Source organism: Rhineura floridana, chromosome 4 (assembly GCF_030035675.1).
Source record: "Rhineura floridana isolate rRhiFlo1 chromosome 4, rRhiFlo1.hap2, whole genome shotgun sequence".
Taxonomy (NCBI): domain Eukaryota; kingdom Metazoa; phylum Chordata; class Lepidosauria; order Squamata; family Rhineuridae; genus Rhineura; species Rhineura floridana.
This window is the reverse complement of record NC_084483.1, coordinates 170,818,147-170,837,048: the sequence shown is the minus strand read 5'-3', so window position 1 is coordinate 170,837,048 and position 18,902 is coordinate 170,818,147. Positions and strand designations below refer to the sequence as shown.

At 36.1% G+C, this 18,902-nt stretch overlaps 1 protein-coding gene across 9 annotated transcripts in view; it reads right to left on the bottom strand.

Moving 5' to 3' along the window:
• Positions 1-18,902, bottom strand: part of ESRRG (estrogen related receptor gamma) — a 791,879-nt gene that overhangs the window by 296,815 nt on the left and 476,162 nt on the right. For 4 of the 9 annotated variants that reach the window (XM_061625191.1, XM_061625192.1, XM_061625193.1 and 1 more), the window contains one exon: positions 15,844-15,920. The exons of 3 other annotated variants lie outside the window; for them this stretch is intronic. In XM_061625191.1, the coding sequence (XP_061481175.1) occupies positions 15,844-15,917 (74 nt within the window). In that variant the 5' untranslated portion in view covers positions 15,918-15,920. Of the gene's footprint in view, positions 1-12,150; positions 12,264-15,843; positions 15,924-18,902 lie in introns of those variants that run through there. 2 more of the 9 variants (XM_061625199.1, XM_061625198.1) reach the window with 2 other exon arrangements.

The following is an 18,902-nucleotide window of genomic DNA, read 5'->3' as shown; positions in this document are numbered from 1 at the left end:
TACTCCATAGCCCTTTTGAAGATGCCATTTTTCAAGCATTCCCAAAGCATGTGGAATTTTTAAGCCACTGCACAGGCTGTATGCCTGCTGGGAAAAGCCAGCTGAAGGATGATGGCTGTTTGAAAACCTTTCTTCTTTTACATGCTAGTAGGAACTGAACTAAACTTGATCAAAGACAACCTTGTCATTTTTACAACCCTAATAAACAGACTAATAAAAGATACTTGTTTATGGGTGTGTATGTTTTCTTGTATTCCCAGGATTCAACTCACAATAATACATTTTAAATGGACTCACAGGAGGACAAAGTCTCATTTCCTGAAACTTTTCCCAATTCTGTTCACACTAATTTTTGAAAAAGGGATTTTGCAACTACAAAAAGAGACTGGCAACATTAGAGATGTAATACGCAAAAGGGAGAAAAGCAGGTCCTATGCTTCCCAAACTAATTTTTAATATGACTCCTCTGTCTTGCTGGAGCTCAGGAACCAAATGTATTACCTCAAACACAGTCATTTGGTTCTCCCTGAGAAATTAACCTCTCTTCTCTGTTCTCTTACTCTCTCCATATGAATCTTCAATTAAATGTGGTTAATTACTAAGCAGCAAACAAAAGAACAGAATGCCAAACTGTATCTTTGTTAAATCAGCCTGTCTTTCCTTCACCACGTTTAGCTATTTTTTGCATAATGTAGCCCAGAGATGGCTAGTCTGTGGCCCCCCAGATGCAGCTGGACTTCCATCAGCATGGAAGCATTAGCCAGCATGGCTAATGGTTACAGATCTGGAGGGGCCACATGTTCCTGCCCTCTGTTGTAGATACTAATACAAATTAGCTTTCTGTTAAAATTACCATAATCTTTGAAGACTTGTATTCTGAACCAGAGTACTGCACTTTAAAGAAATGCTAATGCAGAAAACTTTCTTTCCCAAAAGGGTATTTGATAACAATAATAAATAATAATAATAAACTTTAATTTATAGGCCGCCTATCTGGCCAATGGCCACTCTAGGCGGCGTACATTAAAGAACGATAAAATTCATGGTAAAATATGATACAATAAAAACAATATAACCAGTACAGCACAATGCAAAATTACAATATTTAGTAGAGTTGTCAGTAATACAATTCTGAAGCTAGTTCACCTTAGAAGTCTCAAGTTCATAAAGGCCTGATGGAAAAGCCAAGTCTTCAGGCCTCGGCGAAATATATATAAGGAAGGGGCATGTCGAAGATCTATTGGGAGGGAGTTCCAAATTGTGGGGGCCGCCACAGAGAAGACCCTCTCCCGAGTCCTCACCAACCCAATCACTTTAGTTGACGGGACTGAGAGATGCACAACTCTCACATCTTAGAATATACTCTTCTACAGAAAGTCATTTATAACAATATTCTTACCAGAATATCTTGAGGCATCCTTCAAAACAAATTCCATGCGAGACATCTGGACAGCCATCTTTACTTATTTCCCCTGCTCCAACCAATGCTATCCTCCCTTGTGTCTTCAAAGACTAACAAATTATTGGGGGGGGGGAGAGACACTAAATGCCATTTGTAACCTGTTGTGGAATAGAGATAATGGAGCACTCTGTGTATTGTTATTAAGTAGTGACATGGAAGCTATTTACCCATATAATTAATAAAAAAATGGTAAAGGTGTCTCCGCACTTATAGTGCAAGTCGTTTCTGACTCTTAGGGTGACGTCTTGCGATGTTTACTAGGCAGACCGTATATATGGGGTGGGTTTGCCAGTTCCTTCCCTGGCCTTTCTTTACCCCCCAGCGTATGACAGGTACTCATTTTACCGGCCACGGATGGATGGAAGCCTGAGTGGACCTCAACCCCTTTTACCGGAGATTCGACTTCCTCCTTCCGTTGGAATCGAACTCCGGCCGTGAGCAGAGCTTCGGCTGCGTTACCGTCGCTTACCACTCTGCACCATGGAGGGTCTTAATAAATTTATAACATTACTAAATAATGCTATAAATAGTCACACTAAGTCTTCAGACATCAAAATTAAAAGCTAGCTTTTAAAACAATTCTGACTGCATAAGCTTATAAATTGTTGTTAGATGGAAGCCTGAGTAAAAGAGTCACTTGCAATTCTAATGTTCTTTCAGTTGGTAATAATCTTATTGACTAGAATGTATAGATAATAAAATAGTATAATGACAGGCAAAATTACAGCCCTGTTTCAGAAGGTGCTTACATCATAATTTCCATTTAATGCACCACTTTTAATTTCCAGTTGTAATAATAAGTACATGTGAGTAAATTGGCTTGATTCCATCCCTGTATTACTCTTGTTTCTTCAAGGCTTATCTAAATCTGTCATCTTGATACTGTCAGACTTGGTTTGTAAGCTTCTTGGGACAGGGACCTTTAAAAAAGTTCTTATGTTACAAAGCACCAGATACACTAATTGCGCCAAACCAATCATGTTAGTTGAACATAAAGGATGCTTTTGGCATCAGCATGGAAGAGACTTGGAACTGCCTGCACATGATGACTCCTCTACCAAAATAGCAAGCCATTTTGTGGTACCAGCTCACCATGAGGATTGGCCCCACCACGTGGTTTGTCCCCATGCCGCCTAAGCTGCTTCCAGAAATGCCTGGAAATGGCATGAAAGCAAACTATACAATGGGGACAAATGTGAATGGTGACTGAACTAACACATGAAAAATACTTTTGCGTGGAACTGCTTTTATATGGAAACAGTTTCAAGTAGTCTCTGTGTGGCAGCAGCATAGTGACAAACAGCCTTCAGTGATATAATTTATTTCAACAAAACATGCTTCCAGTTAAGTGATTTGTGGTCTCAGGACCTCTGTTGCAGAAAACCAAAGATAATATTAAGATAAAACTGCTTTACAGTGCTGATCCCTTCATAGGAAATGCATTTACTTCTACATTTTAAATGCTTTTGGGACAGTGCATGGGTTTTGATTGAATTTATTTATATGCCACCTTTCTACAGCATGCTGTGCCCAAAGTGGCTCACAACGAACATTCAAAATATCAAAATACAAGGTGCTGGGGGTGTGGAGAGAAGCAAGTTTCAACAATAAATTAAAATAAGACAAAAATCAACAATTTTTGCTGATGTAGAATAAATCATATTTTCCTCACCATGTCTCCGTTCTGGCCACACCAAACACATTTCCGCAACACATACTGATTTTGTAACTGCTAGGCTTTTATACAGTGACACCAATGTCAAACCCTGGTGATGACACAGGACTCATCCTACTTATTAGCACATGGGAGCAACATAATTGAGCCTTAGGAAAATCAGTATAATTGTATAGGAAATTAAATGCTTTGAAATTTAACTGATTGCTAAAATGTTTTACATCAATTCAATTTAATGTACTGTAGGAAGAAAACCAATGTCTAACTTTTGTGGTATAAACCCAGTGGCAGGTGTTTGTATATTTTACTAATAAAAACTGTTCAATATTTGCCCAGCACAAAATGTCAAGAATGGAATCTTAATTTGGAACAATGCAAGTAAGTTGTTTGTTTGCTCCACATGCCAATAGACTGATCTATTACCAGAAACATTCTACTGCAAGTATATGATGTTGTCCTAACAGTAGTAACAGCCTTATTGGCTTAAAACAAAAACAAAAACATTAAAAGGGTTCTGCAAGAGAATTGAACTTAATAGGTTTGACAAGGACCAACCTTAAAGAATCCAGTCCACTGAAATCCCTTGGAAGGCTACAGCTGAAGTTCATGCAAATATTACAAATAGGCAGCTGAGTTTTTTAGAAAAATATGTTTTTAAAGTTGTTTTGTTTTAATATGCTTTTAAGGATGTTTTAATATATTTTAAAGTCTGTTTTTATGATGTTTTAGTGCTTTTGTTTGCCACCCTGGGCTCCTAATGGGAGGAAGGGTGGGCTATAAATATAATAAATAATAATAATAAATAATATCAAGATGCCGAGTCCCTTTCTTCCACAGATCTAAAGCTAGGAAAACAATGACACCTAACCCTAAACCTTTAAAAAATGCATCTTTCTGCTTTTATGCTAAGTTCTGCTTTTGCACTAAACTCAGGAACAGTCAAATTAAATTAGACTAGGGTGGAGATTGCTGAGAAACTGAAAATACTTCTCTCTCATGGAACTATGATACCTGGGCTATCTTCATTTTCCATGTCATAACAACTGCATTCAAATAAAAGTTACATATCTATTTTAAATAATGAGCAGTCGTGTTTTTAAAAGCATCCCAAATAAAACTAACATGCCAAACATAGCACTCTATAGGTGGTTTTTTGGGGTTTTCTACTACTATAGTCAAGAAATACACTCTTTTCCAAATGAATTCTCCATTACAATAAATGTAGCCATGGCTGTCTGAAAACAGCACATGTTGTATAAAGCTCACAAGACATTCTAGTACATATATACTCTTGGTTAACAAAGGACACCAAAAGCTTTTAAAAAGGGAAATGTTCTATTTCTGCTAAATTAATACCTAAGCATTAGATTTCATCAGCTCCGCTTATGTTAAAAGTCCCAAAAGATTCTCCTCCTGAAAACAGGCTATATTTTATGGGCAAACCAGGCTATCTAAATCTAGATAAAACTCATTGGCTTTGTAATCATCTATACATCTAAATCTATATGCAAATCAAATGCTCTCATGCATTAATACATTCCAAAGCACCTAGGAGTGAAAGAGGCTCACTGCCTCTCCTAAGCCACCCACCCAACAACTCCCCACCTTCTATTTCCTTTTCTTTATTTACACTAGAGATACCTAAATAATTCACACTGCCTCCTTTTCAGGCTGAACATTCTTCTGTTGAAGCTTGCAATGAGCAATTGCGGTAACCAGATGGACACATGAATGCAGCAGGTGGGACAGATGGCAGACCGCCCTGCCTGACGCTGGCTGCCTCGGCTTGCACTGCTTTTTCCTTCCAGGTACATTATCATCAGTGCAGCAGTAAGTGCTATGCAAGAAAGAGGGAAGGGGAGGAGAGAAAATCTATGTACAAAACTATGGGAATTCATTAAATAAATAGCCAGCTGCTCCCTTGTATTTTCTTACCAAACGCAATTTCCCCCCCAAATCTCATAGGCAGTATAGCTCTTCTCAAAGAAGCCCTCACCCACCCCGTTTTCTTTTACTAGGACATGGTTTAGAAACATAGGTGTATTAAAAAGGGGGATAAATACGACATTCCTAAAGCAGGAAAATTTACTGAAACTTAATGCTTTTGAAACTAAGTGCTCACAAAAAAAATCTCATTCTGTAGTTTCCAACATCAAAATACCTTTCTCCATTTGCAAACCATTATGCATTCAGTGGTGTCAACTATTCGCTTAAAGTACCATTCTGGGTTTCTGCCTGAAGCCATATTGCTTGTTATATGCAACCCCCAAATCCCCATTGATTTCAGTTACAGTTTTAAGTGTAGTGGATTTAGTCTAACTTCCAGCTTCAAGGTATATACCAAGGAAATTTTATTATAGTACAAGACTTAAAATGCAGTGGAACCAATGGATACAGCAATACATACAAATTCTGTTCTTGTTATAATGGAGAATGAACAACATGGGCATGTTTCCATGCACAGGTAAGGGACCATTCAAACTCTTTCTTTCTTTTCCTTGTTCTTTGCACATTCCTACACTTCATCAATGGTACTATTTATTCCTCAAAAATCCATACACTCTGCCCTTTTAAGTACACCCTTCTTACAACAGATGCTAGCTGCCTCATGTTAAAAAGCTGGATTTACTGAAAGTGTCTACAAATTTGGTCAATGATACAGCAACCTGTCTCATGCTCTTTCCTCAACACATAAATGCAAGTTTGCCTATCTCATGACTCTCTTTACACATGCTAATTAGAATAGCAAAATGAGAGTTTGCTAATTTGTAAGCAACATCACAAGGATATGCAATTTAAGGCTTCAAAGAAACATTTTGGATTACAGAAAACAGAAATTAGACAGGGTTTATGTATATTAAGACTGATCTGAGTCAGGAACAGAACTTGGTGCACTTATAATTGTGTTTTGCGTAGTAGTAGTAGTAGTAAGCTGTGAAGATGGGGAAGGATAGAAGGGAAACCACTAAAATCCTGTTTAAAAATCTTGAGCTAATTTTGACCTAGCACAAAGTTCTATTTAAGATCTCACAAGACAGTCTGCTCTCACAAGATTTCCAGACTGATTTTGAGGCCAGAGAGGTTAAGTAGTGGGGATTCAAACTGACACCAGATTTCCTATTTATTCATTTTTGTCCTCACAGATTGGGTTTTTTCCAACAGTTTTCCACGGCTGAAGCGGATTCTTCTAAAAATTTGTCTCTAAAATATTGATATGAATATCAATATTTCGCTCAAAATATCAACATGAATACTGATATTTCCCTAAAATATCAGTATTAATATTGCCATTTTGAAGACATCAATATTTTTTTAAAAAATCTATGAAACAAACAGTATTTTTGCAGAAAAAAACCCAAAACAGTATTTAGCGCAAATAGGAAACATTGATCCCTTACGAAGCAGTACTGGAAGGAACTTCAAAGGTGTGAAAATCAAACCGCCACCAAAATGCAGATTGCATCCCTAGTTTGGTAAGAGTCAGATAAGCATGCAAATCTTTATGCACTTACGGACACTAGTCAAGACCTTAAAGTTTTAAAGGCCTGCTCATTCTTAATGCTACAGTGGAAAAAGACAAAAAGAGTTCAGGAATTATTTCTTCAGTTTTACTCAGTGATGAAATTAGATACCAGTCAGAACAAAATGCACAGGGACAGTAAAATAACATCTTCATTTGGTCAACCTGAGATGATAATACAATAGGTAAACTTTCTAGTTACACACAATTCTTTCTAAAACAGGATGTTCAGTGCGCACACACACACAAAAAATAGGATCAAGTTATGTCAACAGTTTATTTCAATCTCAAGATAGCAATAAAGGATGTTTTTACAGACTATGAAAGGTGCATCTTATGCAAATGATCTTAGGGTGCAGGAGATTCAGGTTTTTTAAAAAACACAACTAAATAGCAGCCATGGTGGTTGTTATTCAGACAATCTGATACAACCAGAACCTATTTTTGTGTGTTCAGATTAGATGAAAATTCTCCAACTATCCATTTCAAAACTATGGGTGATGTCCAGCACACTTATAGTCTAAAGCAGTGGTTCTTAACCTTTTCCACTGCCAGCACTCCTTGGATTTCTAAAATATGCTCTCGCAGCCCCTGAAAAAATACCGTTCATTTTTTATTTATAAATGACAATTTTCCAAAATTTGTGGTTGTATAGTTTATTTTCTGCTTCTATTTAAATGAATTTTTAAAATCTATTGAACACCTCGCACCCCTAGAAAAAGTGTCTCGCATCCCTGGGGGGGGTGCACCCCAGGTTAAGAACCACTGATCTAAAGAGACCCATTAAATCAATGCACTAAGTCCACTGATTTCAACAGGTCTACTCTGAGTGTGCCTCAATGAGATATCAGTCAACATATATACTCTATTATTATCTAAGGAGTACTGGTAGCTAAGCACATTATAATTTAAATGCCAAATAAAACAAATCCAAGATATATATTTTACTGGTGGAGTGTGAACGCTCCATTTAAATAAGTGGGGCTTGATTCCACAGTTTCACGCCAGGCCAGAAATGCATTTATGGTCATGGCACCCACAATGAAGAACTGAGTCAATTTACGAGTACCATCACCTCCTTCCATTGATTTGAATAGAGAAACAATTTGAGCCATTGGTGTACTTTCAATGCACTCCCCAGAAAGGAGCGCCGGATTAGGTGAGGCAATGTGATTAAAACAACAATTCTGAACAGGATGTTTTTAGCTTACAAAGAATGTTATTGCCATCGCCTTTCCTATTTTACAAGCCATTAACATGTGTTATTTTAAGAGGCCGATTTCTAAAAACTACATTTAAGATATGTTCCTATTTAATACAATGTGAATAATTTTAAATCATTATGGGAAAGAAAATATAAAAATAGAAATTATGTTGTCATCTTCTCCCAAATTTTAGTTATTCAAGGGATTTAAATCCTGCTCTTCCATAACACTCCCACTGTGGCTTTCAAAATTTCAGCTGTGCATGTATGGTGTTCATTTTTTGAAGGGAATTGGAACACAATCATTCAGAAATTTATACTGCTCACTGTGCTTCTGGAATATTGCTTTCTTTGTGATAGCAGAACAATACCCTTGAAACTGATTTAACTGTATGATGAAAGGTACAAGTTTTCTTCTGTAAAATTTCAAATGCATTCAAGAAATGTGGCTGCTTTAACATATTATGTTCTGAAAGCATGTACTTGATTTCTTGATTTGATACCCAATGATTCTGTTGCATGTGTAATGTGCAATCCTAGGAATGTTTACTTAAAAGTAAAATCCAGTGACTTCAGTGGGATTTACTCCCTAGCAAATAAGTTTAGGATTGCAGACTTAATAATACCTTTATATCAGAAATTGTCATAGCTTCAAATAAATCTATTTAATCATAATTATGTTCAAAAGTATGTACATCCATGCACATTCATGCATACACGCAGAAAAAATAGGACAACTTTTATTTATTATTGAAAAATAATTTTTGTGCACCAATGCCGTTTTCAAAAAAGCAGAAGAAAATGTTTCTGCTGGGTGGGAAAAGAGCTGTACTTTTACATTAGCTATATTGAATCCAGATACCATAATTCTCCAAAGTGCACGGCTGCCAGAATTGGGGTCAGAATTTCAAAGGCACTGAAACCCAGCATCCCCTACTTTTCTCAATGGAAGCTGCAGGGTGCACAGCAATTTTGAAAACCTAGCTGCTTTGTTACCAAGAACCTACACAAGATTGCTGAGCCTTTTCCAAGACCTCTCTCTATATTCTGGTGTTCAAATAAATGGGGAGGGGACTTTGTTGCCAAGAAAAGTGAGCCAACTTAGACATTCATATGCTGAGAGAAAATTACATAGACTATTAATACTCTTTCACCTTAAATACACATTTTCCTAAGAGACTAAAATTGCTCAGGTCAGATAAAATACCAATTTATTACTGAGGATCAATGAAGCCAACCCAGAAATTGTCACATTTATATTCTAGATAACAAGGCCCTTCTGATTTGTCTCTAATGTAAGTAGGGTAGGGGATGAGTGGAACCTGGTAACCCCCAAGACAACTAAATGTCTACTAATATTCACTTTTATTCAGTTCCCATACCAAATCTTACCATTTTCTTCCAGATAATACTTCTAAAGCTGTGTATTTATGCATGAAATATGGACAGCAAAATAAAATCCATAGCATCACAGATTTCTCTTTTAAAGCACCCTTATAAGATATCCGTATTAAAACTGTCAAAAAAAATCCTTAAGATTTTGCATTTCTTTCTATATGTATTTCCTAGTTTAAGTGTTCTGAAGATCTTAGCTTTGGCACTTTTCACACTTGATTTCATTTTATATTAGAACTATATGTAAGGAGTACATAGCTTCTACACCCTGTTCAAAACCAGGCTTTCCATTTTAGTTCAGTCTTTCTGCTGTTTCTTTAAACCCAATGCTTCAAGCCAGCTTGCCCCTAAAAATGCCACCATTTCTTCTCTCCCATCCTACCCTTAAACTTCTGCAAGACTCAATTATATCATTGTTCTTTTGAATACAAAAACATACTGCTTTATAAATTTATGGTCTTCCTTTCATACATGATAAAAGGTAGAGGAGCAGAGAATGAAGAGGTTACTTGCATTTCTGTAGCAGCTGAACAGGACCATTTACATAGTCCACTGGACAGTGTTTAGTAAACAGGGTGTGCATGGTGAGCTTGTGTTTCTGTTTGACAGTCCTTGTAAAAGCAAGGCAGGATTTCTGTTTTTAGTGCACACTTCGATTCAGTGTTAATCCTGTTTTATGTTGTTCACACCTGCTACTGACTAGTAGCCTGCTGATGGTTTATGCTGCTCTAAGTGAATTTCAACTAACCCCACACAGACCATCAACAAAGGCCATCCTACCGAACCCAAAACAAAAACTGATCTGAGTTTTAAAAGCCTTCTAATGCAGCAAACTCGACATTCAGGTACTTCTCCTAGAATGTAGAGAGGCTTGCACAAAGTTTTCAACAAAATTAAATTCCTCTTAATACTTAAAATACTATTTGCTATTCATATTAATATTTTAATGCATTTTGTATAAGTTCCATTCTGCATAAGGAAAATTAACTCAAATGAAGTATCCACTCGTGCTGTAAAGGAACACACTGACTTGCAACAAGAAGTATATTCCTAACAGATGTATACTGTACTTAGTAATTTGCCTCCCACTTCTAGGGAATTTTTGTAACGTTATTTGCATACAACTCAAATGGATGAGTTCTGTTTTTGCTTGCAGTGGTTTGGATAAAGAATAGCACTTAAAGTGTAAACCCCATATAAATATGCAGTGTAATAAATATGCAACCCCCAAATAAAATTGAAATCATTTTCAGTGCCAATTAGAACACTGACATTTAAAGTGTAAGTGGGTGAATGTGCATGCACATAAGAAAGAGACATTCTTCTCATCTAGTCCTAGGAGTTTCTGGAATATACATGGGAACTAAAAGTCTTACCTCTCATCTTCAGCATAACCCATTGAAAACAAATCTTCAAGTCAAAGTTTATACACCTTTATAAATTTAAGCACTTAACAACGCAATCCTTTGGAAGTGTCATTCTTCTCAATTGGTCTTACTCTGTGGCAAATGTCCATAGGATTGCAGCCTAAGTCTAAATCATTACCACAGGAAACACAGTAACTTTCCTCTCAAGATCTCTTCAGGTCCACAGCACCAATTTCTTCCACCGAAGAGTATAACTTCATATTTCTAACCAGTCGATTTTACATCCTGGATAGACCCCAACTTTAATGTCCCAGTTTTTTTCTGGGCTCTTTTTTTGGGGCAGACATTATGCCAGTTATTTGTACCCACTACAATGCAACACTTTGGTAGGCACTATACCAGTTCCTTCTTACCTATTCACTCTCTGTTACTTGAGGCCTGGTCAAAAGTCAGTATTATCGGACCATAATATCTGCCAAACAAACGTTAAGAGCCCTGTCTTAAGACTTGCAATGCTAGCAAAAGTGCATAGGAAGAGCCTATCAGCTGCTGAATCTATGCTTTGTCCCAAAACATATGAACTTAGAAAGGCCCCTTATACTGAATCAGAGCATTGAGCTCAGCATTATCTACAATGGCTGGCAGTGACTCTCCAGAGTTTCAGGCTGGAGGTATCACGGATAGAACCTTCTGCTTGCAAATAGGACCTTCTGCATGCAAACTAGATGTTGCTCTACCATTGAGCTATGGTCCTTTCCTAAACCTAGGACCTTTTGCATCCAAATAACGTACTCTGTCACTGAACTATCCCTTCCTCATGTTGTGGCACTACTGTTGAAGGACAGTGACACAAACATTTAATTTTAGACATTATTTTTTAAAATACTGTTACTTACTTAGCTTGCTTCTGCAACACCAGGGCTAATTTCATCTCACTTATTTCCACATGGTCCCATTTTCCTGAGGTAGATGCACACCAACTTCACAACTGATTGCCAGGGTCTGCATGGCATTGTAAATTGAAGCTAGTCTACAACTGGGGCCCAGATGACCATATGTCATCATCTCTGATGCAATGCCTCTACTGTAGTCTGCACAGGGGGAGAACAGAGCCTGTTTCAGAGCCACAATGCAGCAGAAACAACAGAGAAGCCATAAACCTGTTCATAGCCTTTCATCCCATGGTCTTATCTGTAGCCAACTGCATGCAGCCAATATTTTAAAATTACATCAGTCAACTTTCCATCAGCTCATACACAGCTGGAAAAAAAATCAAATCAAAAGAAAAGGTTTTCAGAAGGCACACTCCAAAATCTCTGCTACTGTGATTGCTGCTGAAAATCCAGACCTATGATCACAAAATTCACAGTACTTTGCAACTTTTACTTCTGTAAAAAATTAAGTTAAAAAGAAGAAGAAAGGTATCTAAAAATTCAGAAGTTTAGCATTTATTGAATCATACTGTGGTGACATGGGCAAGGCTGTATAGCTACACGTTTATCTGCATCATCGGCCTTAGTAACTCACCCATCATATGGTATTTGTGATTTGAAGCAATATTGTTGATTCCCAGGCTATGTTATTAGTGGATGAAAGTGGTGTGCCCTGCTGCCTTCTAGCTCTGCTTCCAAATATGCCTGCTTCAGGAGGAGATAAGACTACTTTATTTTGATTGCAGTGTTTTCCCCAGGCAGAGAATTTTATTTCAGTCTGAATCTTTAAACCATTACATTTTCAGTGATGCATTTTTATATTTACAGTTGACATCTTCATAGAAGAATGAAACCTCTGAGCAACAGCTCTAAAGCATGAAGTTTGCCTCAAGTAACTACTTAAATTATTTTACACCCAAATGGAGCCAGTTGTTTTTAGCTAAAATTTGATAAACCTTAAACTGAAGACCTTTTCTTTAAATGAAGGTTTCAAATTGTGAAAATAAACTTGCCAATGAAATATGTATTTGCCCATACTAAAAGTCTATTGAAACCAATTGAGTCTTTTGTCAGCTTGTTGCCGTTTTGCTTTTAAAGTTCTTATCTCAGTTAAAGGTACAGAACAAGAATGCCTTGATTAATCGAATGGTATTGACACAAATAGGCAACAGCAATCCCACTGAGGATAATCAATAAAAATAGTGAATCAATCCATTGTGGCTTGCGCTACTATTTATCAACCCAAGTGCACCAAAGTTATCTATATGCGTGCAGAGAGATATTGTAATGTTGAAGTATGATATTAGAACAGCCTCAAAATACCAGACGCTAAGGACTGGCTAAACAGAGGACTTGTAATACTAAATGGTATTTTTATTAATTCTATAAAAATGAGTCAAACCTCAAACAATTTCTTGCAAAATATGTGCAGTTTGCATCTACTTGAATGATGGTATTAGTATCACCTCCTCATGTGCTTCACATATATTGAAACTTTAAGGCTGCAATCCTATACACACCTATCTGGGTATAAGCCCCACAGAAGTAAGTCCTAACGAGTTCAGAGCAGACATGCAGAGGATTGCACTGAGGTATACAATTTATTTGTAATAAGGTATCTGTATTTTTCTCTTTAATTATTTTTTGTAAACTAAAAATATACAGAGTAAATAGTTGTTTTGAGTTAAAAAAAACAGTCACATAACGATTATATTGGGAAATAGCAAAATAATCAAGCAGTTTTAGCATTACATTACAGTGAGGATTAAATTTCTGGTGTCACATATTAAAAACAATGTGGGTTATGTCAGAATATGAAGTGCTCCCTGCTAAGATTAGGGCACATGTATGATAGAATGGGACAGGATAAAGATGCTGAAATTTTCTGAAGAACGTTTGAAAGAGATGTAGTCCACTTATCAAAAGAGCTATTATTGTTGCCAAGGGCTTCTTTCTCAACATGTTCACCTGCTCTTTAAGCCCTCTTCATTACTGCATACTCACAAGCGCCCTACTATTCAATTTAAATGAAAAAAAGGCATAACATGTCTAAAACATTTACTTTTGCTAATGTAAAAGAGCTGGCATTTTGTTCCATTCCTGATAAGCTGGTGCCAGTGGAAGTGATTATTCTTTTCTTATTCAAAGCATATCAGCAGCCGAAAGCACTCTCAATCTTATCAGGTGTATGAACAGCAGAGTTACTGAAAACAGTTTGTCCTGCTTCTTTCTCTTTCTGCCAGACTATCAGATAAACGCAACTAACTAACTGTATTTACACACAATCAAACATAAGCTGTATCTTCGAAGAACCGTTGACTGATTTCAACATGCCACAGGTTTGCTTCTTGACATTAGTGACACAAAAATGCCAGCAGTGTGTATCCTCAAATTACAACTACCAAAGAAAAAACCCTCTACAAACACATGCCAGAAACATGCAAGACAGAAAGTGGGTGGTGGGAAGGCAACAAGAAGCCTAGAACAAGAGGTCTTAGGAATTAACATGCCTGATGCACTACCCCCACAATGATGGCATCCCAATACTGTTGTGATTTCATGGTACATGAGTTTTCTGTTAGTAGGACTAAGAAATTAAGGTTGATATAGTTATGAGAATACTCAGTGTAAATTTAATAAAACATAAAAATACAATAAAAAGGAATATAAAAGGTATAACATACAAAAGTCAAACAATGACAAACATGATACTATGATTTTCAAAAGTATGTGACTAAAACAGTGTACATCATGAAGAATGTATCTGACGTGTACAAATTTGGTTCAAATGGTCCGTTTCTTTTATAGAGAAAAGAGAAATACATTTTTTGTTAAAAAAGTCCAGCCAGACGCGTTTCGACAGTTGTCTTTTTCAATGGCTACTGATATGACTTTCAACAGAAATTGAATATAATGCGATAACCAAAGGAATTGCTAATATGACTTCAACAAAAATTGAATATAACGATATCCAAAGAAATATGACATTCACTTCTTTAAACACTGTAGCTGAAGCTGGACTTTTTTAACAAAAAATATATTTCTCTTTTCTCTATAAAAGAAACGGACCATTTGAACCAAATTTGTACACGTCAGATACATTCTTCATGATGTACACTGTTTTAGTCACATACTTTTGAAAATCATAGTATCATGTTTGTCATTGTTTGACTTTTGTATGTTATACCTTTTATATTCCTTTTTATTGTATTTTTATATGTTTTATTAAATTTACACTGAGTATTCTCATAACTATATCAACCTTAATTTCTTAGTCCTACCTCCAGTATCTGTTAAGGTTCCATTAGACTTGTCTTGATCCCAGTTACATGAGTTTTCTGTGACACTGGACATACATTTTGTCTATAGGCACTATACTAATTGCTTTCTATTATGCTCTTGGCTTGCCAATTTCCTTAAATTCATATTTTTATTGTTTATTAGTAAACACAGATAGCAACCACTTGAACTAGAAATGTTTAAAGGAAATATTACATTTGACTGCAAATTACATAATCCTTGCCCCACAGATGGTAAAAGCTTTGAAGTGTGAATGCCCCCGCCACCATCCCAACCACTGGCTTCTTTTGCTGAATATCTCTGACCGAACAGAAAAGGGTAGACACATGCTAAGCCTGAGACCATCTCACGCTTCTACGTCAACTCTAGGAGCAGAATGAGCATCCTTTAGGTTTGTAGGAAAACAATGAGATGAATTAAGCCAAGTGTGCTGTGCTGAGTAATTCAGCCAATCGTTGCTTCTTCATCTGTGAAGCCATGGTCCCCATGATTGATGGGACAGGTGTCACTCATACAGAAGTAAACCAGTGGTGGTGGATGTTCAGCCCTTGCTAAAATGACCCTGCTACTCCTATAGAAAACTATTCTTAAAACGATAATATAGTGCCTAGTAGTCTTCCTTCAGATAGTGAAGTCCCATCTTCCACCTCTACCGTTTCTGTGAAAATATAGTTTTTAAAAAAATGGTATTTCATGCTATTTCAGAACAGATGATCATCCCCTCTAGGTAGATAACTGCTATAGAACAATGATTATATACTAGAAATATTTCATTAAACTGCTAAGCTGGAAAATATTTTTTGCTATGTACATGGTGTTTATTATCAGTCCATTACATTTATTTGCATGTTGATATTTGCCAACTTTCCAAATCTAAAATTATATATTTCTCAATTTTTGAAACTCCACCTCCTTATTATCTTTTCTTCCCCCCTCTCCCTGTCTTAACTTTAAAGAAACAAAGCAAATTATTTGTTGGTTCACTAACCTACATGGACCAGGCTTGCCAAAATGAATTCCTCGGGTGTATATTTCAGCCATAATACCCTTTTCATCTGACATCACCTGGGAATATTTAAGGGAAAAAGAAGAACCTTTAACTTAAGAATCAATCTGGAACCTGTAGCAAACCCCAGATAATTACATAACATAAAAATGTCTTGCAAACAAACGAAAAAGGCAATCCATATATAAAAGGTCAGCTTTTACTTTCTAACAACTTATTCATATAATGTTATTTTAAATACCAGTCTGAATGCACCGAACCACCATGTTGCGCTGTGCATGATATTAATATTTTCTTAGCTATTCCATATATGAGAAAAAATGCCAAGAAAAATATTTAAAACATTGCAGAAGACAGCTGGTGTTTTCTCCAATAGTACTGCTGTCAACAAACTATGTAGAAAGAAAAGAATTCCAAGGAGCAAGAACAGAAAGCATAAAACAAACCATCTTGTTTGCCTCCTTCCATACTATGTCTCTTTCTACTTGCATTTTTGTAAGGGAAGGAATTTAACTATTGCTCGTGGGCAAGTCCAATTCATTTTATGTGTCTTTTATCCATTATATTTGTTACCACCTATACATCTGCTTTTAAGATAAAAGTTCGAACTGAGGTTGTCTTGTTTCTGGCTGGCTCTCTTTTGTGATGGGAGTTGAAAACAAGCATCCACAAACTGGCAAAATGTTCTCATTCTAACTAGCTACAGCCATCAATGTTTTATCACACCTATTAAAATCTCTTTGTAGCCCATGCAACATCTTGCGACAGCTTGACCAGTTGTTTAAGGAAAGGGTGCATGATGGAGCAAAGCTAAATCGACACATCTGTGATACTTCTGATGCCCCTCAGCATGGCTAATATTAATTTGTTTTCTTTGGCTAGGTAAGTGCTGCCAAAACACATTACATATGGTATGTAGTTCCAATCAAAATGATGAAAAGGAGATGTGCACTTTTGTCTCACTCAGAACATGAAAGACACATAGGAATAAGTGAGACAGCAGCTTGCAAACAAATAATGCTGAGGTCTACATGGATTTTTGTTTTACCATTGTCTTCCATCACAAGACTAATTCCACTTATTTTAGTGGCTTGGATCCAAAGATCCCACTGCTCAAGTGGAAAGCACTTCTATTCATGTGTGGCATTGTTAATTCCCTCCCCTGCCCGATTTGTATCCCCATGCCCTCTAAAAACTGGTCTCAGGGGGTTGATCTCCTGAGTAGATTTGGGGAGCAAAAGAGGACTGCAGATGATGGTGCAAATTCAGTAAATCCTCTGCACTAGCAAAGTGCCTTCTATTAGTGCAGCAAGATCTTTGGATCTATGCTTTCAAAATTTACTTTTAGGAATTCATGTTTACAACATGCTTAAGTTTTATTTTTAGCTTCAGTTTTAGTCCTATATGAATTCTATTTGGATTAAGAACAAAACTCAGCTTTACAGATACTAAAGTAAATAACGTCTTGACAGTTATAAAGAAAATAAAAAACAGACTGTGCTGGCATACAAAGAAATACTTTGCTATTGTATTTTAAATTATGCCAAGCAAATGTACACAGTTCTACAAAACAATAATATATGTATTGATTAGTTTGTGGGAAGGTGGGAGAGAAAGGAAACTTTTTTTAAAGGCAACTCCTGCTTTCATTAAAGAATGTTACGAGAATAGGTATAAACTAACAGAACAGCCATTTACTTCCCTTTTAGAGGCATTTTTGATATAGACTTTAATATTTTTAAAAAAGGAAAATTCAGTCCAACAATATGGTCAATTACAAGAGTTTATGACCCAGACATGCAAATGAAGGAGAAAGTTATTTTATGGTATACACATTATTTACACTTGAAGTAATAATTGATGATGGGATAAAGCAAGTATTTTGAAGAGAAAGAGAAAATTCTAGGCAAACTTTTTTCATGAAATAAAAGACCAATTTAAAACAACTAATTTACATAGATGAGCCTATTTCTACTATAACCTGTTCTCTGACTAAGGAGGGTAAGTATTTCACAATTGGAAAGAAAGTAATGCACAACAATTGCATCAAGTTCTATGTACTACATGAGCAAATAAGGCTATGTTGCCATCTTATGCCCTATTATTCACCAGTCTGCCCCAGTGCAATAAATGGAGCTTAATTATATGCATGTTTTTAAAGGACTGCAGCCTCTTAGCAGGATTTGGTCTTCAGGCATGTGTCATTATGCAAGAATGATATCAGTTATGTTGGAGAGCAAAACAATTACATTTTAGAATCTGTTTTATCTGGTTTATATTATAAAACTTGTAGAAATTGGAGCAAAATCTTATAATTTTCTTTAATGTTTTGTGTTGAGTTTGGATGTGCTTAGAACATTAAGGCGAATAAATGAAATTAAAGGTGTGTGCATCATATACATTTAACAGGAGAACGTTTACATTAAAATGGAGTTTAATTTTCTCTTTAGAGACTTATACCTTTAATATAAAATTGACCATATGTCAGAAATATTATGCATTCAGTTCTGCCTTGGGAATGTAAACATAAAAATCATATCTGTTATAATTGATGAACACAGAAATTGAGAGAATTGTATTATGGTATCTTCTGTTGCACAAAAATATGAATGTGAAAATAATGGCAGCTGAATACATATCCACAGGAATGCATCAGCCAAAAAAAACCATACAAAAATCTAGACAAATATCTACATTATTATTGAGTGAGTTTCAGACAAGAAGTTTAAAAAAATGTTTGCTTATGTATAAGACATATAAATATGATTAGAGTGTATATACTGTAAGAGGTACGCACATCAAGCAGTCACCCATATTCCTATTCAGGCATTATCAGCTGTGATAAAAACATGGAATTGTTTTATATCTGTGTATAAACATTGATATGTCTCAGCCAAGTATAACTGGATAAGTGTAAAAAAAAGAGAGAGAGACTGAGACTTTCCCAAAAATGTGGAGAATATGTAAAATGGAAATGTCAGACAACAAGGGACTGCTGGTTGTCATTCCAGCACTATCAAACATATACACATGAGTATGAT